The 27,500-nt window shown below is 33.8% G+C and overlaps 1 protein-coding gene across 2 annotated transcripts in view; it reads right to left on the bottom strand.

Annotated features, from left to right (window-relative positions):
- Nucleotides 1-27,500, bottom strand: part of LOC125670613 (cytosolic carboxypeptidase 6-like) — a 50,238-nt gene that overhangs the window by 9,372 nt on the left and 13,366 nt on the right. The window contains exons 7-12 of one of the 2 annotated variants that reach the window (XM_048905860.2): nucleotides 25,857-25,971; nucleotides 24,998-25,109; nucleotides 23,300-23,502; nucleotides 5,177-5,289; nucleotides 4,588-4,759; nucleotides 1,439-1,487 (exon numbers count right to left, since the gene is read on the bottom strand). In XM_048905860.2, the coding sequence (XP_048761817.1) occupies nucleotides 1,442-1,487; nucleotides 4,588-4,759; nucleotides 5,177-5,289; nucleotides 23,300-23,502; nucleotides 24,998-25,109; nucleotides 25,857-25,971 (761 nt within the window). In that variant the 3' untranslated portion in view covers nucleotides 1,439-1,441. The remainder of the gene's footprint in view (nucleotides 1-1,438; nucleotides 1,488-4,587; nucleotides 4,760-5,176; nucleotides 5,290-23,299; nucleotides 23,503-24,997; nucleotides 25,110-25,856; nucleotides 25,972-27,500) is intronic. The other variant, XM_048905858.2, reaches the window with a different exon arrangement.

Genomic DNA, 27,500 nt, shown 5'->3' with positions numbered 1-27,500 from the left:
AGATACTGATCAGACAGTATATTCCCATGTCAAGTTTGACCCTTGGCCTTTGACCATGTGACCTCAAAATCAATAGGGGTCATCTTCTCTTGAAGATGTACCAGTGTATCAAGTTTGATGTCTGTCAAGCAAAGGGTTCTCGAGATATTTAACGGACAGTATATTTCTATGTCCAGTTTGACCCTTGACCTTTGACCATGTGACCTCAAAATCAATGGGGTCATCTTCTTCTGAAGATGTACTGGCGTACCAAGTTTGATGTCTGTCAAGCAAAGGGTTCTCTAGACATTGAATGGTCAGTATATTTCTATGCCCAGTTTGACCTTTGACCATATGACCTCAAAATCAATAGGGGTCATCTACTCCTTAGGATGTACCAGTGTGCCAAGTTTGATGTCTTTCAAGCAAAGGGTTCTCAAGATATTGAGCGGACATTATATTCCTATTTCCAGAGTAGATTGACCCTTGACCTTTGACCTTTTGACCTGAAAAACAATAGGGATCCTCTTCTACTCATAACTAAACCACATATGAAATATCATTATCATCAAGTGAATGGTTCTCAAGATATTGAGCGGACAACACATGGTCTACAGACAGACAGACCGACCGACCGACAGGTGCAAAACAATATGCCCCCTCTTTTTCAAAGGGGGGCATAAAAAAAGTTAAACTACACATAAATTTTTCGAAAAATGTCTGAACACTTTCAAAAAGACACATGCACATTTTCAATGTGTCCTATCGCACACAATAGGTACCACCTATTCAAGACATGCTTAAAAATGACAAAGTTGAACTACATGTAAAATTTTTTTTTTAAATATCTGATCACTTTTCAAAAAGACAAATTTATGCACATCTTCAATGCTTCCATATCAAATGTACAAAGTTTGAGGAATGTCAGGTTAGATGTGTGAGAGCTAGGAGTTGATTACACAAAGTAGGTACCCTATTGCAGGGACGACCACCCACAAGCCATTCAATATTCTATAACTCGGCCAAAAACTATAATTTTAAAAATGTGTAAAACAGTTTATCTGATAAATACAGTTTCACAATAGGTGAACATATGATTAAAAATCTTAAACAATAGTTTTAAATCAATGTTATTCATAGTTTACAAGCAAAAATGTAAAGAAAAACACCTGACTTTATCATGCATTTGCCACATTAGACTATTTTTAGCATTCGTTAACTATAAATGTTAAGCATATCAAAATATAATTTCACAAATGAAAACTATAGTTTATGCTTTGTGAACTACAGTTTTACAATTGATAAACCTACTTCATTAGACGCAAAACTATGTTTCACTAATTTTTGTGAAATTGGCATGCCACAAACAAAAATACACCATGTCAGATATAGTTAAGAAGTTTATGTAGGCTAAAATGGCCAAGGTACAAGAAGGAGTTTCCCTCTGTTCAAACTTTACCTGTCAGTGTTTTGAGTATGAGAATGTTGCTGGCTTAAACCTAGGAAACCTATATCAAGCATATATAATTATGTACATGTATACACTCATCTAATGTATATTTCTGTTGACAAGCACCAATTCATCCATTTCTGTTAAAGTGGTGCTCCCAAACTTAATAATGCATTTGTCATCACAATATATACAATTTCTTTCACCATAAAGGTTAATTACTCCATTATACCAAAGAAAATATATACCACAGGCCCATAGGCCACAAAACTCACCCGAGTCACACTGCAACTGAAAGAAAACCTCACAAACTTTAGATCCCTTTTTGTGGCCTATATCGATCTGAAGGCCATGATTTGAACAAATTTTAATCAAAACAACAAATATCTTGCAAATGACAAGAAAACTGGATCACTACTGCAACCTGTCCATGACCTCCAAAATATGCATGATATGGAAATACTTCCAAATTAATTTGACAAAATCTAACCTGGGTGTTCTTGAGAAGAATAACATTTATATCCTTATTATCATGCCACTTGTAGAGACTGATTTCAGTTGTGTCCCCATCCTGACCTTGCCATGATTTTAATCCTGATTCTATGCAAAGTAAAGATGCTCGCATATTAAATTTGTCAAACTTTAGTCTTATTTTTTTGGTTGACCTAGTTTGTATATTCTGTGTCAAACACTGGACCTTCATTGTGGCCCCATCATCATCCTCTTAGGGACAATACAAGGTTTGAACAAATTTGAGTCTACAGTGAAGGTGAATGCATGGTGTTAATTTTTTGACAAATTGAAATCTTGATATTCTTATGATTGAATGAATATTGTTTATTGTCCCTCTCGAGAATATTTCACTCATATGGAGACGTCACCATTGCCGGTGAAGGGCTGCAAAATTTAGGCCTATGTTCTGCACTTACGGTCTTTGAGCAGGGAGGGATCTTTATCGTGCCACACTTGCTGTGACACTGTGCCTCAGTTTTTGCGGTCTCATCCAAAGGACCGCTCCATTTAGCCGCCTCTTACAACAAGCAAGGGGTTCTGAGGACCTATTCTAACCCGGATCCCCACGGGATGATATTCTTATGAAGATTTTTGATTAAATTGTATTTCTGATAGACACCTAGATGCTATATCAAGTTATTGTGCCCCCACATACACTCAGCCCACGTTCTAAAGGAGGAAATGCAGAGTAATTACACGATCCTGGTGCCTATCTTTTTTATCATGTGTATCTCCCCTAGAAAGGGACACAACCCTCACTTGAACAAACTTGAATATTTTTTAAAAGGATATTTAGTTGATCAAAGTCAGATTGAATCTGCTTGATCCAGTGGTTCTATAGAAGTTATATGACAGACAAACATTAACCAGTAAACTTCACTTAGGTAATTACACATACCACATTTTAATATTAAGGTAATTCCCATACCACATCTTAATATTAAGGTAATTACCCATACCACATCTAATATTAAGGTAATTACCCACACCACATCTTAATAGGTAATTATCCATACCACATATTAATATTTAGGTAATTACCCATACCACATCTTAATATTAAGGTAATTACCCATACCACATTTTAACATCAAAAACCTTGCAGATTTCTATCAAAATTTCCATGTATTTTGTTGAGGATGTATATTGACCAAATTCAGGAAAAAAACATGTTTAGTGGCCTTTCTCAGGGTACAGCCATTTCTAAAACTAGAATACGTACAAAAACACAAACGATTCCTGAATAAATGTTACATCTGTCAGCACATGTTTTAGTTGAATGCCATGAAATCATGAGACACATTCGAGATATGCTTATAGATATGCCCATTCATTCAGAGATTTAAACAATAAACACATTGGGAGGCCTCCGAATATATTTTTCATGTAAAGAAATATCAAAAGATACTATTTCATGACAAAAATTAATGGGAAGGGGGTGAGTTACATATAGCTTTAGATTGTGCATATATTTCTAAGTCATGACAACATCGCATTCTTTCAGCATTTTCCCCCTACATAAATAATTCATTATGACTAGGAAAACATAACAAAAATATGTGACTGTCAGTACATGTATCCAACAAAGATTAGCATTTTATTGTAGGAGATTCGATATTTTACCCTTCATTAGAGATCCACAATCACACAAAAGCAATGGCCCAAAATAAATACTGTCAAAGTCGGAAATGATACAGAAACCTCATTTAATTTGGGAATGACTTCAATCACTATGGTGTGATGATTTGGGGATCCGAGTTAGAATAGGTCCTCAGTACCCCTTGCTTGTCGTAAGACGCAACTAAATGGGGCGGTCCTTCGGATGAGACTGTCAAAACTGAGGTCTCATGTCACAGCAGGTGTGGCACGATAAAGATCCCTCTCTGCTCAATGACTATAAGCGTCGAGCATAGGCCTAAATTTTGCAGCCCTTCGACAGCAATGGTGATGTCTCCATATGAGTGAAATATTCTCGAGAGGGACGTTAAACAATATTCAATCAATAATTACGCAAAGTGTGTGAACAGTTTATAGACTCCGCGATGTATATCTATAAGCATTTTCTAGAGTTTTTTTTTTTTTTTTAGATAACTGGCTTGTTTGTAATATTGTGATTAGTATGTTGTTTGTTTAGTTTAAATTTTGTTGTTTGTTTTCCCACAATCAGACTCCCAATGGTCACAGAGGACAGGGGTACGATCTACAATTATATTCACTAAAATGTCATCGGGTTCGTTGAATGTGTGATAATGTTCATGACATGTGAATAACGTTTCTTGCATTATTTGACGTGGTATGGGGAATTACCTTAAACATTAGATCAGAAGAAATTAAAATTAATGTTTCATTTCCATGTACCAAAATAGAAAATTGAAAACCCAAACCTTTAATGTTCATAAATGATTATATCCCTTCTATTTCTAGTCAAATTCCAAAAACTAAATGCATTGAACTTATACCTCATAAATAGTCATCATATTTGGTTTCACTACAAATTACAATTAGAACCTTGCAATACACTAAGAGAAATTCATTTCTGTAATTTCATTTCATCAAGTAATCTGAATTTTTCAAAAGTCATTGAAATAAATTTTACTTCCTCATGCAAAAAGCCAAATAAATGTTAGATGGTAGGAGCCACCTACCGATAAGCCCCCTCATTAGGGGGATCTGTGTGAGACCTTTCAGCCTGTCGGTCACGGAGGCTGTATCGTCCAGGCTTCGGTACAATGCTGCTGCTGGGTTTAGCACTTATAACACCAATTAACTTGTAGTAATCTAAGAATGTTCTTGCTAGATTCCTGCCAAGTTTCATATCTAGCAGTTGATTAAGAAAAGTCTTTTTCTTTTCCCAAATGTGATGAAATATCCAGTATAGAAGACATGTACAGCCAATGCATTTTTTCACAGACCAAAAAGAAAATGAATGGCCCAAATCAAATACAAAGTGTTATATTTTCTATTCAAGAACTTTGAAAACAAAAGTTCTAGAGTACATGGGACTACTTAAATTTATTCCATGCATGACAAAAAATCATCCCTTTAGTATCAATTTTGATTACGCTTATAACAAAGCACAGACCCAATGGATATTTAAAGACTATTCTTTTCAGAGTTATCTCTTTTAGTATCAATTTTGATTATGCTTATAACAAAGCACAGACCCAATGGATATTTAAAGACTATTCTTTTCAGAGTTATCTCTCTTTGCATATGGTAAATCATAAAGGATACATCCCTCTTCTGTGTAGGGCATAGCCTGGCTGGTTGAATTTGTCTGGTAGCTGAAGAAAGACACCTCCAGTGTGTAGCAGTGGGAATTCTCATCCAAAACACTTCCCAGTGTTCTACAAAAACCAATACAGTACATGCAATGAAATGTCTCCAGTATACAGAACAAATCACATAGCACCATTTGCATACTAATATGACTAATCATGGTCAGTAGTTCTTGATAACATTTTTTATATACATTCCCATGAAAAATCTTAATTCCTAATTTGTGCACTAAGTGATGATCATCACTCTATCATAATTAAAAAGATTTTCAAATATTCCTACATAAAACATTAAATCCATATTCTAGACCAAACCTACCACTGGGGCAATACGATTTGCTAAAACTTGGATCTGGACTACCTGAAGATATTTGCATATTTTAAAATATGACTAATCCAGTTCTGTTGCTTTGAGAAGAGGATTTTTAACGATTTAGTCCAATATATTATTATGGAAATCTAATGCTTTGAGGCCCCATCTAACCCCCACCCCACCCCCCTAGTCATGAATTGAAGGGACTTAAATCTGCAGTACCTGAGGATGCTTGCATATTAATATGACTAACTATGGCCCTGCTGTTCTTGATTAAATTTTTAAACTGATTATCATCATGAATAATCATAGCCTTGCAGTTTATGAGAAGATTTTTAAAGACTTTTTACTATACATTTCCTTATAAAACTTTGATCCCGTATTGTGGCCCTACCCTACCCTTCAGGGCCACAAATTAAACAGATTTGAATCTGCACTACCTAATGATGCTTGCATATTAATTGACTAATCATGACCCTGTTGTTCTTATGAAAAGGGTTTTTAAAGGTTTTTCCTGATATTTTCCCATGTAAAACTTTAATCCTCTATTGTAGCCCCACCCTACCCTAAGGTACATGATTTGGACAAATTCAAATATTCATGATGTCAGGAAGCTTCAATATAGTTTCATCATTTTTGGTCCAGTAGTTCTTGAGATTTTTAAATGACCTCAACCTATTTTTTGCCTTTTTAAAAATTATCTCCCCTTGGAAGGGAGATTGCCCTTCGTTTGAAGACACTTAATTGAATCAACTTCACACAAAGATATTCTGTCAACCTTGGTTACAATTGGCCAAATGGTAGTTTACAATGCCGACAGACAGTAGACAAATTTTGATCAGAAAAGTTCACCTGTATGGAGATCGAGCCCAATTAACATAAACTCAAATAATTGAAGATGTCTTTAATTATTTGAAAATATCATCAATTCAATTATTGCGCGCAATAATTGAATGGATGCACATATCAATTCAACTGATGAGACCAATAATTAATTTGATGCACGCATTAATTTAATTGATAAGAGTAATAATTGATTTGATGTGCACATTAATTCAATTGATGAGAGCAATAATTGATTTGATGCATGCATCAATTCAATTGATGCACACATCAATGTGGTGGAATTATTGCTCCCAAAACTTAATTTGGAGCTCAGCATAAATGATTTGATGATCTCTTTAATTCCATTGAAAATATTTAATTATTTACCATGCTTTTGTATAAGGAATTCAAGCATGCACATATAAATTCTTTTAAAGAGGGCAGCAATTCAATTAAAGAGATCAATAATTCAATCAAATTGTGGATCCGTTGAATTGAAGATTTCTCTATATAATTATATAGTTGTTCTCTCTCAAAGAATCATTGCATGCATAAATCAAATGAATTAATGATATCATCAATTCAATTGAAGAGAGCAATAATTCAATTATTGTGTGCATTAATTGAATTCATGTGTGCTACAATTCAATTGAAGAGAGCAATAATTCAATTATTGTGTGCATTAATTGAATTCATGTGTGCTACAGTTCAATTGACAAGATGGATTGATTGAATATTGTTTAACGTCCTTCTTGAGAATATTTCACTCATATCGAGACTGCTGGTGAAGGGCTGTAAAATTAAGGCCTATGCTCGGCGCTTATGGCCATTGAGCAGGAAGGGATCTTTATCATGCCACATCTGCTGTAACATGGGACCTCAGTTTTTGCGGTCTCATCCGAAAGACCGCCCCATTTAGTCACCTCTTACGACAAGCAAGGGGGTACTGAGGATCTCTTCTAACCCGGATCCCCAATGGGTCGATTGAAAATAGCAATACACAATGTAATTCAATTATTGTGTGCATTAATTGAATTAATGTGTGCAACAATTCAATTGAAGAGAGCAATAATTCAATTATTGTGTGCATTAATTGAATTCATGTGTGCTACAATTCAATTGAAGAGAGCAATAATTCAATTATTGTGTGCATTAATTGAATTCATGTGCGCATTAATTGAATTATTGCTCTCTTCAATTGAATTGCAGTGCGCATCAATTCAATACGCCGGTTTCGAGATAAGTCTGAGTTATTTCCCTGTGGAGAACTTTTGTACAAATAAGGTGTGAAACAATTTGTTTACATGTGGGAGTGGGACAAATATACATCACTGCATAAGTAAATCTGCTCAGCAAGTTTCTCACATGCAGTTTCTTCACCTAAATTTGACTGATAAACAAACTATGTAAACGATAAGTATTCAGGGAGTAATTAAATACATGGAATTCTTATCATATCACGTTACTCCATTGGTCGTAGGTATCATATCCAGGATTATGACATCATTGTTTTTATGTTCCCACTTTAGTAAAATATTTCTTTCGATAGTATTTTGTATTTCCTACATTTAAATACATGTATTTAAAGAGAAGCCACTTCCTCATTGACTGCATGTAGGTCCAACCTGTCCCACTTAGGCATTCAAAGTTCCACTAAATGCACCACCTACACAGAAGAGCTCTTGTCTTATTCAAATATATTTTATTTTCATATTCTATTATTATCAAACTCCAACAATATGAACAGGGAACAAGTCATTTATACTCTTGTTCTGAGATATTATACTCTGTCCCCTCCAGCCCCCTCCCTCAATCTCGCATCCTCTAAAATTCACCTGAAATATAACATAAGTAGTACATGTAATATCTAAAAGCTGGATTAAGCCCAGGGTTGTGCAAAAATTCATTTGGGATGCAAGGATGTCTTGATGATAAGTCTGCAGATACATCCAATTTAGATTCAGTAAAAATCGGACCTAAATCCATTGTTTACTTGGGTTTCCCCTGTGAAGGCCCACTATCTGTGCATTATTAAAAACCCAAGGCTGCAAAAATCCCGTTTTGCTTTGGTGAACTAAGACAATGACACCAAGTCAGTCCAACATGTTGTTTGTTTATAGTGTCAGTCATTGGATGTGAATAAGGGTATATTGTACATTCACTGCTTTCATTCACCTATAAACTTTGTGAGCTCTCCTTGGCAATTTCTAAAAATACAAATAGAGATCTGTGCAATAGATTACAAATTAATGTACTTCTTCAGGTATCAATTGTCAGAATCAAAAGAAACTGTTGTTTGACATTATGATTATTGTGATAATCAGCAAACAAATATGGTATGCATCCAATTTATCACAATAATTATTCTAATACCCAAGCAAGCATGTTTTGATTACAATATAAACTGAAATGTTGACTTTTTCCTGTTGGTTTGTTGTGATGATACAATAGGTTGTTGAGAAAAGCTTGAATCAATCATCTATGCAGTCAGGTATAACCTAGTATAACGGACAGAACATGTGAATCGTTGTTAGGCCAGGCTAATCATATATACATGTATATTATATATATATACCAAGGGATTGCATGGCTTTTGAGTACTTAGAATTAACACATCAATATCTGTTATATAAATAAACTTGGACATATTTTATGTGTGAGTGGGTATGTTAGGTATGTGTGTGTTGGATCAAAGTTTGTATATTTTTTGGCCAAAGGGGAGGGGGCTGGGTGTTAAAGAGCTAAAACTGGCAAAAATTGACCATTTTGTTACAAAACTTTAACCAAAGTAGGGTTACAATCCCCTTAACCCCTCTAGATTTGCCACTATAAATTATCTTAATATACAAATTGAAGGAATCATCAAAAAGAACTTGTCTTGAAAAATCTTAGTAACAACCCTGGTCATGCAAGAGTTCGAATCAACTTGAAAACACTCACTGTCAACATGAAGATGTCTACATACATATCACTGGTTAATGATTCCCAAGTTTCTATGCAGAACAAGCTCGTTCATGATCCCACCATGTCTACGGGGGTCATGGTTTCTACACTGTACATGAGGATATGCATTCTATAACATCACAGAAGATCACCGCCCCTCCCCCCTCATTGTAACCTCATCCTGGTCCTTAGGGCCATGGTTTCAACACATTTGATTCTACACTGTACGACCATGCTTGCATATTAATAACAAAATTGTGTCTGTTAAATGACTCTTGAGAAGAAATAATTTAGAGAATTTTGTTTGCATATACATTTGTACTAATTTTGCATTTTGACAAAATGGACCTTTGTTACTGGTTCTTCTTAAGAAGATTTTAAAGAATTTTTCATGTCCTTCCTATTTGAAACTTCAAACCAAATATCTGATCCTGAGGTCATGTTTGGGAAGGGAAAAATGAATCTACATTACAAGAGGATGCTTGCATACTAATTTGATATTGTACCCTTGTGTACCGCTGTAAAATGGCTGAAATATTGCCAAAATGGCGTAAAAACCCCAATCAATCAATCATGTACTTACCCTTGTGAATCTTTAAGAAAAGAATTTTTCTATATGATTCCATGTAATCCCTGTATGGCACCACTTTGGCCCAGTGTAAACAAACTTGAATCTTAATTATACGAGGGAACTTTCATGCAAATATTGTTTTTTCTGGTCTATTTCAATGCTCCCTAATCAATCTCTGGAAGAGCATTGTCTTTCTAACAAAAATCAAGATAAAAGTGGGAGATAAACAAACAAGCAGAGGCTGTAGAGAAACTCACTTATTGAGCCACGGTAAGCTGATAACTAAAGCTTCGAAAGCAGAGTCAATCAGATTACATCTTTTCTTTTATAATAATCTAATTTCACGTTTAAAATGTACGTAATTTGATGGGTTTATTTCACTTTAACAATGAACATTCTTTGTATTGTAAAAACTAAGTTGCTGTTACATCCCGCCATGTGATATTGTCCTAGAATTGAGGTCATAATACATTTGGCTCCTCTTAATTCCATTTGATTGCTATGGCAATATTGCTCCACATCACATGAAATTCATATTTTCTTTAGAACTAGGAAGAATTGTTTTAGCACACTAAAACTGATGTCCCCCCCCCTCCCCCCTTCCATTTTCCATAGTTTTTTAAAAAACATTTTTTATGGATCATCTTTAAAGTGAAAAATTAAGACTTATACGGTTCATAACATTTGCCTTTATGTATATGTGCTTCAAACCAGGAACAGTGTTGTGAACATATGATAGTATATTAAACTTAAACTTACCAACATACCTCCGCTGTAAAATCATTGAAATATTGCCAAAATGGCATAAAACCATAATCAATCAATCAATCAATAAATCAACATACTAAATATCAAAGGCCTAATGTCAAAAGACAAAAAAAATGCTCCAAAAATTTGATATTATTTTACCTTTACATTAAAGGTCAAGGTCAAAGGTAATCAATAATGGCATGCTACACAGTCCTATCACGGTATACCAACATACTAAATATTAAAGGCCTAGCCCAAAAAATTCTATTAGTTGACCTTTACATAAAAGGTCAAGGTCAAAGGTCAGCAAAAATGGCATGACACATTTTCTTATCGTATACCCACATACCAAATATCAAAGGCCTATGTCAAAAGACAAAAAAGCTATGGTCCGAACAACAAAACTGCCCAAAAAAAATTATTATCTGACCTTTAAATAAAAGGTCAAAAGTCATTAAAAATGGCACAGTGATTCCGAAGGTCCGTCGAACATTGGCAAATGTCCAGTAATTTTTGTTTTGGTCCGATCAATATCAGTTGTTGGCCGGACCAAGTGTCCGATGATTTTTTTCCCCAATGAAATACATGATCAGATAAATTTTCAATTTTTAGCAGCATGTCCCAAATTTACTCTGTTTTTTAGTCAATGCAAACAGAAAACCTGTTAACGTTTAACTCAAATATTTATCAAACTTGTAATCATCTTCAATTCCCCCGAGAGGGTGATAATACAATTGAGCAATATCCCATGGAATTACTGACGTCTTTGAAGCGTTTGAATTAGGTAATAAATAACAAGTAAATAAAGCGTTTAAACTGACAAGAATTAATTTTAATAGTACTTGAACAACATGGACACGTTTGATTTGAGTTACGCGAATTGCTCAAGTTTTAAAAAAACGTATATTTCATAACACTGGTGTTGAACACGGGTTGAAAAAGTTTACTCCACTGACGAACCTGAAGTGAAATGCTTGGGCTAAATAAAGTACGTCGCCCATGCCATTCTGGGACAGAAATTCAAATTTACATGAAAGCTTCCTGACATTTTGTTAAAATCATGGACCCCATGGGTAGGGTAGGGCGACAATAGGGGATCAAAGGTTAACATGGGAATATATAGGGGACATCTTTAAAAATCTTCTCAAGAACCACTGGGCCAGAAAGTTCAAATTTACATGAAATATTTTAAAGCTTCCTGATGTAGTGTAAATTCAAGTTTGTCAAAACCATTGCCCCCAAGGGTAAGGTGGGGCCACAATAGGGAATAATTTGCAGATAAAATTTTGGTCTGGTAAAATGTGATTTCGTCCAGTAATAACTCAACCATTACTGGACCAAATGTCCAGTAAGTACCAGAAGACCTTGGGAAGCACTGATGGCACGCGACACTCTGTCTTATCATGGTATATACAGGCTTTCAAGTGACATTTTGCAAAAAATAAGGGCCATTTTTAGAGCAAAATTATCAAAAAATAAGGGCCTTTTTAAGGATTTTTAAGGGCTTTTTAGACAAAAATAAGGGTTAAATTTACAAATCAATAGGAAAGAAAAAATGTTTTACTCACCATTTGCAAGAGCAATAATACAACAAGAGGCCCACAGGCCTTATCGGTCACCTGAATACTAGTGAAAAAGTATCACTATACTTCCATGAGCTATGAAATCTAGAAAAAAAATTCCTGTTCTAAATATCTAAGCTAAATTCTAATGTTCAGCAACAATATAAAACAAGATGTGTTCTTAAAACTTCACTGCCCTCAAAAGTGCATACACTGATGAAAGGCTTTAAATAATAGGTGTATTAGCATTAAAACATCAAAAGATATGACTAATTTGGACTCATCTTAAAGTCATAACCCTGGGTTGTGAAATTCACCATTTTTTGTACATCCTTTTCTGCTATTCCTAAGTATGCATTTAGATTTTATACAGTATCAGCAAACTTACACATAAATACTATATACTAAGTTTGGCCCCACTCTGGGGTCAAACCCTTACTCTGGAGGAAATCAAATTTACAATTTTGGTAAAAGACTACCTGCTCTATCCATTTAGTTTCAATTTAGTATCAAAAGCACTAAAGAAAATGTTATCCAAGTGTTTTACACATAAACACTATATAACAAGTTAGGCCCTGCCCTGGGGTCATAACCCCTACCCCAGGGATCATGAAATTTACAATTTTGGTAGAGGCCTTCCTGCTCTATATCACTAAGCATTTAGTTTTTCTTACATGTGTGTGGTTCTTGAGAAGAAGGTTTTTGAAAATTTGTCATTTTGGGGCAGTTTTTGCCCCGCCCCTATGGCCCCAGGGATGCAGGAATCCTGAAATTTACAATTTATGTTCCCCTTGTTCCAAAGATGTTTCATTCATGTACAAAATTTGAAAAGAATTGGAATGATAGTTATCAAGAAGAAGTTAAAAATGTCTATTGTTCACACACTTAATAACTGACCATTTTGGCCCCCACCCTGATACCAAAACCCCTACCCCATGAATAATCAAATTTACAATTTTGGTAAAGGACTACCTCTTCTTTCTAAATATCTATTTACTTTCAATTTTGTATCTATAGCATTAAAGAAGATTTACACATAAACACTATATAACAAGATTTGCCCTGCCCTGGGGTCAAAATCCCTACCCCGGGGATCATGAAGTTTACAATTTTGGTAGAGGCCTGAGTTTACTCAGGTGACCTAAAAACTAATTACCCACTCAGAAGATCATACCAGCGCTCATCAACAGCCATATTCGGCATTCAGCACAAACCATGATATAATTCAGGTGGACTCCCATGGCTCACAATCAATGCTGAATATAGCTGATAACCATCAAGATGTCTTCTGAGATGTACATTTAATCAACATATTCATTTTCTGAAAGTATACTGAGACTAAATTTAATAAATTCCAACACTTACTTTATGTCAAATTTATTAAAACTTTCAAAATTTGAAAATGTAGGAATTTCAACAAAAAATTAGGGCTTTTTTTAGGATTCTAAAGCTCAAATAAGGAAAATAAGGGCTGTTGTAGAAAAATAAGGGCCCGCTTGAAAGCCTGTATATACCAAAATACTAAATATCAAATGCCTAGCCCAAAAATTCTATTATTTGACCATTACATAAAAGGTTAAGGTAAAAGGTCAGCAAAAATGGCACGTGACACATGGTCTTATCATGGTATACCCACATACCAAATATCAAAGGCCTAGTATCTCAAAAGACAAAAAAAAAAAAAAAAAAAGATAACAAAAATGCCAACAAATTCTATTATTTGACCATAAGGTCAAAGGTAATTAAAAACGGTTCACGACACAACACTGTCTAAAGCCCTATGAAAGTTATGGCCCAGACAAACTTTGTATGAGAAGCGGATTCCGAAGAAGAATTCACACTAAAACAATATGTCCCTCTTCTGGGAAGGGGAGACATACATACACATCAAATGTGTTTCACTAAATTAAAATATTTATCATTTTATATTGTATAAAATGAGTAGAAATTACCATTTTAATATCTCTAAATAAATATCAGTGTCTGTCCCATTGTCAGTTTGTATATAGCTGTAATACTCTTTTTAAATGATTAACTTCATTATATTTATCATTTTTCATTTTATTCATTATTCTGGTACTACAAAATTGTCAATGAATTTTGCTAATGCCATTTGGCTCTCTCTCTCTCTCTCTCTCTCTATATATATATATATATATATATATATATTATTATTATTATTTTATTCATTTATTAAACTCAAAATTACCTATAGTTTCTATGCGCTGAAAATATATATATATATATATAAATAATTAAAATATTTATATATATATCTAATAAAGGTTTCCATTAAATCTTAATTACTGAAATAGTTTAATTGAAAAAAAAAATGCATATTATAATATCAACAGTCTTTTTTTTTTTATCTGAAAATTCACAGTTAAAAATCTTGATTGACAGTGTCAGCAATATACAAGAGAAATATATTTGAGTGTTTATGTCCTCATTGACCTGGGATAACAACAGTATGATCATGAGATACTGACACTATATCCTTTCCTTGTGACATCACTTTCATTCAAGAAACTTGAGAGACACAAGAAGTGCATGAGAACAGAACATATATATATATATATATATATACACCCCAAAAACAATCACTTTAAAAAAGAAATCAATATACACATATTTACATTTTAAAAATTCTAAATCTAAACACATTATGCATAGAATTTCTCCACTACTTTATATATATTGGCTTAAATACAAATTAAATGAATAAGAGTTGCATGCATCAATGCATTCATCACATCAGATGTAATTTCCACATTTCAGCTCACAAAAACCATTCTGACATACACTATGTATACCCTGAAATTGATTTAATCACAACTTACTTGAAGCAGTTTGTTTAATTACTGAATTTTATTTCATAACTATGCCTTTAATCTTTGTTAGGATAGTCTGCTACTTATATTACAAAAAAATTAAGGTGGATGTTGAAACTAATCAAGTCCCATGAACATTTTCCAATAAAAAATTGCTTTCAGCATGTCTGAAAACTTGTAAATCGATGTTGCCATTTCAAATATTGGTTTAGCCACTATGCCTGACAAAAGCATATTGATCAAATCTATGAAAAATCACATTTAAACAGTTTAATAACAGCAATTAAAGCGGAAACTGCAGGAATTTCTGTCCTATTATGTGATACTGTCCATCCTGTGTTGTAGTGTGGGTTTACTGCTTAATCAATATTTGTTATTAAACCAGTGATTATTTCACCTAGTTTTTTCCTGACACAAGGCAAATTGAAAAGCAACTATAATTGACACCCAACAATGGTCATAAAGACATATGTAACTGAAAGAATTATAATTTCAACAAATAGATCCTGTAAATCAATTCAAGCACAATAATTCTATGCACATATACTAGCAACCTGGCCCTTAGTGCTAATTTGAATTAGATTTTCACATTGATTATTCCTTAATCATGGAAGATGGCCAATAAATGTGTGTTCTGGCTTGACAAGGCATGAGAGGATTCTTATTGTCTGAAATGCCAGGTTTCTGAGTACTTCTTTCACTATGGCTAGAATGAGAATCCAAATGGGTCACAAATACATGAGGTAATTTATCCTACAGAGAGACAACTGACCATTTTTAGCAAAAAGGAAAGGAGATGACCATTGACCATTTGATTTGGGAGGGGGATGCAGTGGCACTTTTGACTCGGGAGGGGGATGTAGTGGCACTTTTGACTCGGGACGGGGATGTAGTATTAAATCATGTGGACTGTAGAGTATCTACAAGCTCAATGTTACACTCAACCCCCCCCCCCCCCCCCAACCACCACACACACACACAGAAGTATTAAATCATGTGGACTGTAGAATATCTACAAGATCACTGTTACACTCACCCCTCACCCACACAGAAGTATTAAATCATGTGGACTGTAGTGTAGAGTATCTACACTGTGGAATCATTTTAATTCGTGGAGGCCAATGTTTGTGGGTAAGCAAAATTTTGCTGGTTCGTGGGGACATAATTTCATGGGTAAGCGATATGATGCACTACGAGAGATAACTCTACTTGGTTTAAATAAATGTTCAAGGACACGTAAATTTGTGGGTAAGAGTGACCCATGAAACCCACGAACACTATAATCCTCCACAAACAATGATGATTCCACAGTACAAACACATATCCGAAATATACTTACCCCCCTCCCACACACATACACACACAAACAATCCCATCAAGTACTATATCCCCCTCTCGCAATCAACTGCGAGGGGATATAAATAAAGATGACATATTAAATATTTTTGTGATTATATCGATGAAGAACATGTAAATATGTATACTTATGCTCCCTATGAAAAAAAAGACACTGTTGTCCCGAAAAGCTTGCATTTGATCATTTGGGGGTTTAAAATGTATTGGGTTTTTCAATTGTGAAAAAGTTTGCAAAATGAGTAAGTAAAGAGGTTATAGAACATCTATTTTCTCTCAAGTAATTATAGGTGAAGGTCAGATTATTTATTTTTAACATATTCAAGAAAAGGTGCTTTTTGAGATATGGACTCTCCATAAACAGTAAAAAACAAACTACCAGTACTACACAGAATAAGAACTCTTCAACCACAAAATCTCAAAGCGCAAAAAGAAAGTGGGCGCATCAAGTCTGTAGTTGACAGGAATCTGGGGATTGGAAATGTTATTGATGATTTGTGTACATTTTTAAAATTATAATCCTTATTTGGTTTCTTCAAGACTTAGAAATGGGTGATTAGTTCTTGAAATGCATTTGGTTTTACCAAAATATGTGTCTGAATAGCTGGATGAAAAAACCTACTCATTCACAGCAATTCTTAAATGATTTTGTTGTTTCTGGGTCATCTCTCCATGAATTTGAAAATTGTGATGAGTGTATCATTCACCATAAAAAACATATTGCTTTTTAAAGAAAATGGAGAGAAGACACAAAATTAACAAAATATATATTTTCCCCATCTTTAAGGGGTGAAAATGCCCCAAGTCGAACGATACAGGACTGTTGTTTCAAATACTACTTTAAACATGTGTATATATATATACATGTATATATATATATATATATATATATATATATATATATATATATATACTATGCCTGAAATAGCTCGGTGTAACCGCTCCTGTAAGTGAAGCAAGGAGTGTTTTGAGATTGAATCCTGTTTTGTTGTTTGTTTTTCCCCTGGCCTACCATGGTATCTAAACTTGTTGCAGATGCTTATTGCTATGAGAACGCCAATTTTTTCTGTTACTATTATATCATATTATTTTACATATTATAACTGCATGTGAATAAAAATCAATGCAAAAATAAAACTATCATCAATTTATCCTTTAGGACCCTTTTCATAGGAATTGCAAGACAGAAGCTACAATTTCAAGAATGTAATCACTTGCAGTATCAAATTTTTTTTCCAAGTCTGTCACCGTCTGTGGTACCAGACAATTAAGCCTCAGTGCAATGTTTTGTGTCGATTCCTGCAAAGTTCGTGTCTTGTACCCCCAATTTCTTTGACCTAGCTCACAAAAATATGCTTTTCACAGTACTGGAAATTCCTTCAAATCAACTTCCAGATGGCTGAATCTATATTGAGGATATTAACTATTGAGCACATGGTATGATTTCATTTGAATCTGTCACAATTCCATAAAAATAAAACATAATCAAGATAAACACCTTGGAATATTGAAGCAGACTGTTATAAATTATTTAATCCCAGTGAGACCACTTACTGAATAAAAAGAGCAAAATCGTTACTTTTGTCTCGTCAAATCTTAGGAAACGGACCTCTAGTATCTGATGTTCTTTCATCAATTAATGAATACAGGAATAACATAAAAGTCAATTAGATTGTTTAAAGTTGTCGGAAAAATAGCATCACAATACACAACCAATTTTCCGTCTGAATTTCTTGTTGAATGACGTCAATGTAACCATTTTCACAGGCTTTTCCTCATTATTCATTTATTGCTCTGTCTAAAACAGTCCAATGAATCAAAATTTTCCTGATTTTCTTTCCTGTAGTTTTTTGACAAGAATAAGCAAATGCTTTATTTTAATCTAGTATGAATGAAATTCAACGATACGATCAATGTATTTCATTAATTACTTTCAATCAACAATACAATTATTGTATTTTAATCAACATATGATTATTGTATTTCATAAATGACTTTCAATCTTCATAATTCGGATGATATTAACCTTCTGAGACCTTCCAAATGCATAAGTAATTTCATAAAATTGAAGAGATCTGCATGTCTCAATTTCTATGGAGACACCAAGTGATACTTAGGAAAAATGAAAGGATCACATCCCCTTTTAGCTAATTATACTTTATGGTCAAAACACATAAAAGGGTATTGATTTTTGGTTCATAAATACCATCGCATCAGGGGAATTATTTGCGGCCAAACAACGGCATGAATGCATGAAATATTGACAAGATATGGATCCTCAGATTACCTTTTGGTTTCCCATATTGGGTCTCCATAAAACCAAGACATATTCTGATCCATTTTCAAGAAAATACCAGCCATCTGTGGCACTAATGGAATTTATCTACAGCAGCAATTCAAACTATGCATTACTCCAATTCATCCATGGAGTGCAGCTTATTTCTTTTTATATTAGGAGGAATTAAAACCTCCACAACTTTCTAACCGAATGACAGACAAGTTGTACCAGTGCAATAACAATATTACAATTGGCAATGGATTCAGTTGTCTCAATAACACAGCACAAAACAATGCCAGAAGTACTCTAGTATATAACCTTACCAGTAACTCAGATTGCTAATGTCCCTTCACCTCCTTTACATCTTTGCACATTGTAAATATACCTCTGCCAAGAGTACAAATGATATGGGGCAGATATCAAGGTAGTGGGTGGTGGAAGATGTGTTCTGCATTGTGAATCCAGGTGAAAATGGAAATCACTCATGATAAAAACACAAGACAATGTCACTTACTCCTGCTAACGATCTCCCATGGTTTGAGGTTTGATATGATTAAAATTGTGTATTTTCTATCCCCGAGCATTGGTGAGGGGATAGAAAACATACGAGTTGAATATAAATCAAACCAAACCACAAACCATGGGAGATTCTTTTTATCACATGTTAACCCCCCTTCCCCACCGGCCCAGTTGTTCATTTACGCTACTGTATTGTTGGGAATTTTGACTCCTGACACTTTGTAAACAAACTACGTAAAATTGACATTTGTTTGTGACATTATAATCAGCGTAGGAACACAGTGTAATAATCAAAATTTATGTAATGGGTGATTCTATGATCGTTATAACAATCTAGTTGGCCAATGCAACATATCATTGGGCCAAATACTGTCTGGCATGTTTCATATCGATTGTTAGACCATTCTTGGCACACTGATTTTGACTACAGATAACTCCGTGTACCTGAACAAGATAAAGGGCTCACAGCGGGTGTGACCAGTTGACAGGGGATGCTAAATCCTCCTTGGCACCTGATCCCACCTCTGGTATATCCAGGCGTTTGTGTTTGTCCAACTCTCTTTTTTGTATTGCTTATAGGAGTTATGAGATTGATCACTATTCGTTATTTTCACCTTTCATCCATTGGATAAAGGAGTAAACATATGATAAATATATTTGTATTCTAGATAAAAAAGCAGGAAAATATGCAGTTCCAAAGTATATCAAAATCATTAGTGGCAAGCTGAATATACTTTGGAACTGCATATTTCCCTGCTTTTTTGTTTTTAAAAATCATTCTGACTGTGATATCAATTCTTTTTGGATTATATATATGGTTGGTTGGTTGTTTTACTTTTTGTTGAGAATTTTTCATTTATATTAAGATGTTGCCAGCTATAGGTAACTTTTAGTACCACAAATTTAGACCTATGCTTGGCGCTCAGGGTTCTTTAACATACCAACGCTAGTCGTGACACAGGGCCGTAGCAGTGAGGGTTCTTTAACATACCAACACTAGTCCTGACACAGGACTTGCGGTTCTTTTTAAAGGTCATATATAAATATAAGTTGTAATCAATCAAAGTGCAAGGGGAAATATAAACACATGTCATCAACTCATGCTAAGCATTTTTGAAGTTCTGAATTGTTTGGTGTAAACTATTCTCACCAAAAGTTTTTAAAATCCAATCTATTAATGCCACTACTGTCATAAGGTCAATCTGTGCATTATATGCCATGGTGCAGACATTACATGATGTAATAGTGTCATTGTATAATGCAGTAATGCCATTACATGATGAGGTACCTGCATTAAGTAATGTGGTAATGTCATTTGTGGTACCTTCATTATATGATGTGCACATGTGATAACATTATATAATGTGGTATTGTCATAGCATGATGGGGTATTGTCATAGCATGATGTGTTAATATCAATGTGTGATGTGTTAATATCATTGTGTGATGTGTTAATATCATTGTGTGATGTGGTAATATCATTGTGTGATGTGTTAATATCATTTTGTGATGTGTTAATATCATTGTGTGATGTGTTAATATCAATGTGTGATGTGTTAATATCATTGTGTGATGTGGTAATATCATTGTGTGATGTGTTAATATCATTGTGTGATGTGTTAATATCATTGTGTGATGTGTTAATATCATTGTGTGATGTGTTAATATCATTTTGTGATGTGGTAATATCATTGCATGATGTGTTAATATCATTGTGTGATGTGTTAATATCAATGTGTGATGTGTTAATATCATTGTGTGATGTGTTAATATCATTGTGTGATGTGTTAATATCATTGTGTGATGTGGTAATATCATTGTGTGATGTGGTATCATCATTTTGTGATGTGTTAATATCATTGTGTGATGTGTTAATATCATTGTGTGATGTGTTAATATCATTGTGTGATGTGTTAATATCAATGTGTGATGTGTTATCATTTTGTGATGTGGTAATATCATTGTGTGATGTGTTAATATCATTTTGTGATGTGTTAATATCAATGTGTGATGTGTTAATATCATTTTGTGATGTGTTAATATCATTGTGTGATGTGTTAATATCATTGTGTGATGTGTTAATATCATTGTGTGATGTGTTAATATCATTGTGTGATGTGGTAATATCATTGTGTGATGTGGTATCATCATTGTGTGATGTGGTAATATCATTGTGTGATGTGGTAATATCATTGTGTGATGTGTTAATATCATTGTGTGATGTGTTAATATCATTGTGTGATGTGTTAATATCTTTGTACAATGTGTTAATATCAATGTGTGATGTGTTAATATCATTTTGTGATGTGGTAATATCATTTTGTGATGTGGTAATATCATTGCATGATGTGTTAATATCATTGTGTGATGTGTTAATATCTTTGTACAATGTGTTAATATCTTTGTACAATGTGTTAATATCATTGTGTGATGTGTTAATATCATTGTGTGATGTGGTATCATCATTTTGTGATGTGGTAATATCATTGTGTGATGTGTTAATATCTTTGTACAATGTGTTAATATCAATGTGTGATGTGTTAATATCATTTTGTGATGTGGTAATATCATTTTGTGATGTGTTAATATCATTGTGTGATGTGTTAATATCATTGTGTGATGTGTTAATATCATTGTGTGATGTGGTAATATCATTGTGTGATGTGGTATCATCATTTTGTGATGTGTTAATATCATTGTGTGATGTGTTAATATCATTGTGTGATGTGTTAATATCATTGTGTGATGTGTTAATATCAATGTGTGATGTGTTATCATTTTGTGATGTGGTAATATCATTGTGTGATGTGTTAATATCATTTTGTGATGTGTTAATATCAATGTGTGATGTGTTAATATCATTTTGTGATGTGTTAATATCATTGTGTGATGTGTTAATATCATTGTGTGATGTGTTAATATCATTGTGTGATGTGGTAATATCATTGTGTGATGTGGTATCATCATTGTGTGATGTGGTAATATCATTGTGTGATGTGGTAATATCATTGTGTGATGTGTTAATATCATTGTGTGATGTGTTAATATCATTGTGTGATGTGTTAATATCTTTGTACAATGTGTTAATATCAATGTGTGATGTGTTAATATCATTTTGTGATGTGGTAATATCATTTTGTGATGTGGTAATATCATTGCATGATGTGTTAATATCATTGTGTGATGTGTTAATATCTTTGTACAATGTGTTAATATCTTTGTACAATGTGTTAATATCATTGTGTGATGTGTTAATATCATTGTGTGATGTGGTATCATCATTTTGTGATGTGGTAATATCATTGTGTGATGTGTTAATATCATTGTGTGATGTGTTAATATCAATGTGTGATGTGTTAATATCATTTTGTGATGTGGTAATATCATTTTGTGATGTGTTAATATCATTGTGTGATGTGTTAATATCATTGTGTGATGTGTTAATATCATTAGGTGATATAGTAAGTTAATCATCCGTTATGGTAGATTCATTACATGTCAGAGGTAATCAAATCATTATACAATGTGCTTATACTATTATCATGCAGTTGTCTCATCTTTATGATTATCATAGATATCAATCATTGTTTCCTCTCTATTTCTCTCTCTATTTTACCTCAATGTCTGCCTGTACCAGCTTAAACAAGTCTTAAACGACCATCCTTTTGTCCAATAATTGTCTTGATCAACATCATATGAAATAGATTTTTACTTATTTAGAATTTTCAGAATAATTTGTAAGGACCTCTGAACTCCGTGAGAACCCCTTTCTCACGAATATTTGTCATTACCATCCACCTTCATTTTGCATACATATTATGTGAACATATTAGCACTCTCGTAAATATCATTTGTTGCAAACACCCTTCCCTTCACAAATGCCCTTCTCTTGGACACTTTGCAAAAAAATGTAGTTGCAAATAAAGGCGGTTTACAGTATTCAACCCACTTGAAACAAAGCATATGTTTTCCTGTACAAGGACACACAAAAAGGCCAAACCTAAACGTTTCCGAGTTGCTTGTAGGCTCTGATTCCTGATTGTAGTAAAACAGACACATAGAAGGATGTACAGTTGTGAACACTGTCTGTTACCTAGGCGACACAATAAGGAGGGGTCAAACTTTTAAGATTACCTCCTGCCTGTCCCTGCTTTTACAGCGTCTCTGTTGAAATTAGTGTTGGCCAGTGAGAAGTCTTCAGCATTGGTACACAAAAGTCGAGGAAACACTGAATGTCTCTCTACCCTCTCCAAATCATCATAGGTGTTCCCATACATAAAACCATTCATTAATGTTGAATGAGCATGTAGGTCTATGTAAAAATCAATTGTTTGTTTCTGAAAATAACAGAAATTCTCCAGAAGTCAAGAATTCCATAGAATACATCAAAAACATATTTTAAAGCTGATACTAGAGATGATAAATTTTTGCATTATGCATTTTTCCATTACTTTTTCTCCCCTTTAATTTGGTGGTCAATGTAATTAATTTCAAAAGCTAGTTATAATGTACTATTAAATATGTGGCAATAAAGAGAACACTCTAAACATGCACAACAAAGATTAATGCAAGAACTTGATTTTTGTGTGTTCTTTCTTACAAAATTATGCAATAATAATCAAACATGAAGAAGCTTTGCAAAGTGGTGTTTGTTTGCTGTGAGATGATGGACTATCTTAACACTCAGAGACTGAGCTCCGCCTACTTTAAACTGGTGCATGAACAAAAGTATCAGTGAAAATAACATTTTAGTTTTAATGAGTTAGGATTATTAAGCTTTGATTTCTTAAAAAAATCTCAAACTTAAGTTAAGTTTTTTTTCTATTTCAACAGTCAAAATTTCAGTAAATCTCAAGAATTAAGTCCAATTTTCGACTTGTGATTGCTTAAAAAAATCCAGGCCAGGATGTTGAATTTTCTAACTTCAATAAGGCAGAAGCTCAATATTGGTGATTGACAGTTTGCAAAGTAAATAAACTCAAATGTATATTTCCTCATTCTTTCAGCAAATTTCTTGACGATATCTTCACCTTATGACACAGAAGCTGACTTTGTTGAGGGACAAATCTGTTATGGATGCATATATTGTAGCTATTCATATTATCTAAAATCGATTATACGCTTTGTATATAAAACAAATTCGCATTATGAAATCCAAAGTTGAAACATTGTTTGTTTTGATGTTTTCCGCCACATTCAACAATTTTTCAGTTATCTGGTGGCACCCAGTTTTTGTTGGTGGAAGAGAGAACCCAGATATAATGTACCTGGGAAGAGACCACCGACCTTCCAAAAGTAAACTGGAAAATTTTCTCACTTACCGGCGCAAGCGGGATTCAAACCCGCGCTGACCAGAGGTGAGAGGAAACATTGTAAATGTAGTAGGTGTATTAAATACATATATATTGTATATATACCAAAATTTTATTTGAGCTGACAAGAAGTGGATTACACATTTTTGCCTGGAAATTTTAAAACTGAAGAAAATTTTAACACACGAAAGATTTAAATTGATTGTAACACAAATAAAAATTGGAGATAATTGAAGCTATGCAAGAAATTTTAATAAATGATGTTCAATTTTTTTAGAAAATCACTAGGTACATAAACTTATAATCATTTTGAAACATTTTCATTGGCTGTTCCCTTTGTTCTTTGCAACATCAATGTCGTATGTCAGTCGGTCTATTTTTAGTAAATGTAAAGATTGTACGTCACTTCATAGCATCTATGCATCTCATTGCAAAAGGCTTGCAAATTAAACAGGCATATAAAACTGGATATATAATATTTAAAAACAAATTCATATGAAAATTGATAAAATGTTCTTACATCATGGCGATCTAGTTCCATTAAGAGATTTTTGGTGGCATATAACGTTGGATGTGCCCATGGTGACGGTTCACTCCAGTGACGATTGAGGTCAAAGCCCATCAATGAACATCTGAAACCAGATTAAAACAAAGATAATCTTAGAATTAATTTAAAAAGAGATAAAACATTTACGCTATCATATTTCCCATTGTAACCAAAATTCGACATGCACAAGGAACACTTCTCTATAGACATCAATAATATACTGACAAAGGACAGCTATATTTCTAATGTTTTACAGGGGCATCAGTAATCTACTGAATCTAGTCTTTACATTTCTAACCACTTAATCCAAGTAATAAAGGATATACATGTAAATAATGTATAATAAATAGAAAAGGTGAAAGGGAGTAAAGAGAAAGGGGGAGGGGACTAGGAAGGGACAGGAGGAAAAGGAATGGAGAAGGGAGAGGATGCAGGAGGAGAGGAAGACAGGAATGAAGTAAAAGGAAAATGTGAGGAAAGAGAGATGAGGAAGAGAGAACGGAGGAGGAAAGGGGTGGAAGGAAGGAGAAGTGTACCCCCCTCCTAACCACCATATTTCTTGTGATACACAATGACTAAACTAACATGATACACGAATAAATGTTTGAAATTGACTTATCGATATTATGAACTTTGACACAGTTACTGTGACTCTTAGATACAATCTGACAGTGCAATCTTTGTTACTTGTCATTATCGTAAGTTGAATCTTAGCAAGTTACAGAATAATCATAGCAGCAACATGATTATACAACAAATCTTAAGGTTCAAAGCCACCTAAATTAAATCTAAAGAAACTTTTATGCATATATTATGAGAAACATCAACTTACCTGTAATTTCCTAAATAAACACCATCTGGATTCAGCATTGGGACAATTTTGAAAACTATGTGCTCTCGTAGAATCTTGGCTATAGGGTGATTGCTGATTAGGAAATCTATAAAGCCTGAAAATTTCTTTCAATTAATACATCTAGAAAATGTATTTTACTTTGCATAACTTTATCATAAAACCTATTGAGCTCATTTTTGTAGGAGAGAAAAAAAAGTTTTTGTGTAATTGCGAATATTTGTCAGTTGTTTCCCGTATTTCAAACATATGTGGCGCAAGACTCGTTTACATCCTTGTTGACTTCCGGTGTACTTAAGATTTATGAGAGATTGTAAGGTTTTTGTTGTGCAAATAGGGAGCGGGGGTAGAATTCCCGAGACATGAAGCTTTTAAAAAATTAAATTGGTTCATTATCATCAAATGTGACAGCGACAACGATCGTTTTAAGTTCCACTCAGCGTCGTGCGCTATAAACTTCAGTCTTCAGTTCAGTCCGACTTCACAGATATCAGATGACGACTTCGTTGCAGAAAGTATTTACGGGGGGTGAAACATTTGCTCTGTAGATCGTAATATTCTGTATGAATGTTTTATGCTGAAATTTTATCTATCCTTAGTGATACAGTCATCAATGATCTTATAATACTGACTCTCACACCCCCCACATCTAGACTAGATCTATAATCGAATGGGGGAAATTTGAGTCTCAATATATAAACGAAGTATGGTACAAAAATACATTTTTGATGTCATTTAAAATTAATTTTAGAGTTAACCAAGGTCGTCAAAATATGGATGAACGCGATTGCTAACAACACACTTTTGAATCATTATTGTACAGCTAGCATATGGGGTAGTAAAATATATTTGACCTGCCAATTTTTATGCTCTCGCTTGCCCTATGGACTAATAAAAAAGTTAATCGCAAAGACTGTTTACCTACCGTGACGTCATCACGTAAGTGATATAAGTTAAAACACGCAAATAAACTGTTTAATGTGGTATGATATATCATGTACTCTGCATACATGTGCCTTCTTTATGGTGAATTTTATTTCATAAAGAGAAGTTATACATATACATTCACTATTACTACACATTTTAACAGCTTAATAATAGAAATTCAGATATACATGTATATGGATATATTTAATAATTGATATTCTTAATCCTCGATCGATCAAGAGAGAGAGAGAGGGGGGGGGGGTGTCCGCATCTTATTGTTTTAAACATATGCAATTAACAACTTATAAAGAATTATGATGTATTGTATATTATATATTCAACCTAAACTACTGTTTAAGAATGTAAGCTTCACCACGAAGTAGTTTATAATGAAAAACGTTCAATGTGTATTGAATGTCTTTTTTTAATCGATGTGACAGAGAAAATTCGGTTACAGCTGAAACTCTCAACGTGCTTTCCTTTCCACCCAGAGAGTCTTGCAATGCGTTTTCTAAGTTCGTCTCTAAGCGCAGTGAGGTTCTACGAACCGTAATCCGCCATCATTACTAAATATTCAACAATTTTCTAATCTAAACATGTCCTTCCGACGCTCTCTTAAACTTGAGGTTAGAAACGCCTTGGAGGCTAACGGATCGTGCGCCACCTGTAATCAAGGGCGAGTAATTTGAAGTTTTATTT

This window comes from Ostrea edulis, chromosome 4, assembly GCF_947568905.1.
Source record: "Ostrea edulis chromosome 4, xbOstEdul1.1, whole genome shotgun sequence".
Taxonomy (NCBI): domain Eukaryota; kingdom Metazoa; phylum Mollusca; class Bivalvia; order Ostreida; family Ostreidae; genus Ostrea; species Ostrea edulis.
This window is presented reverse-complemented; position numbering and strand designations above follow the sequence as displayed.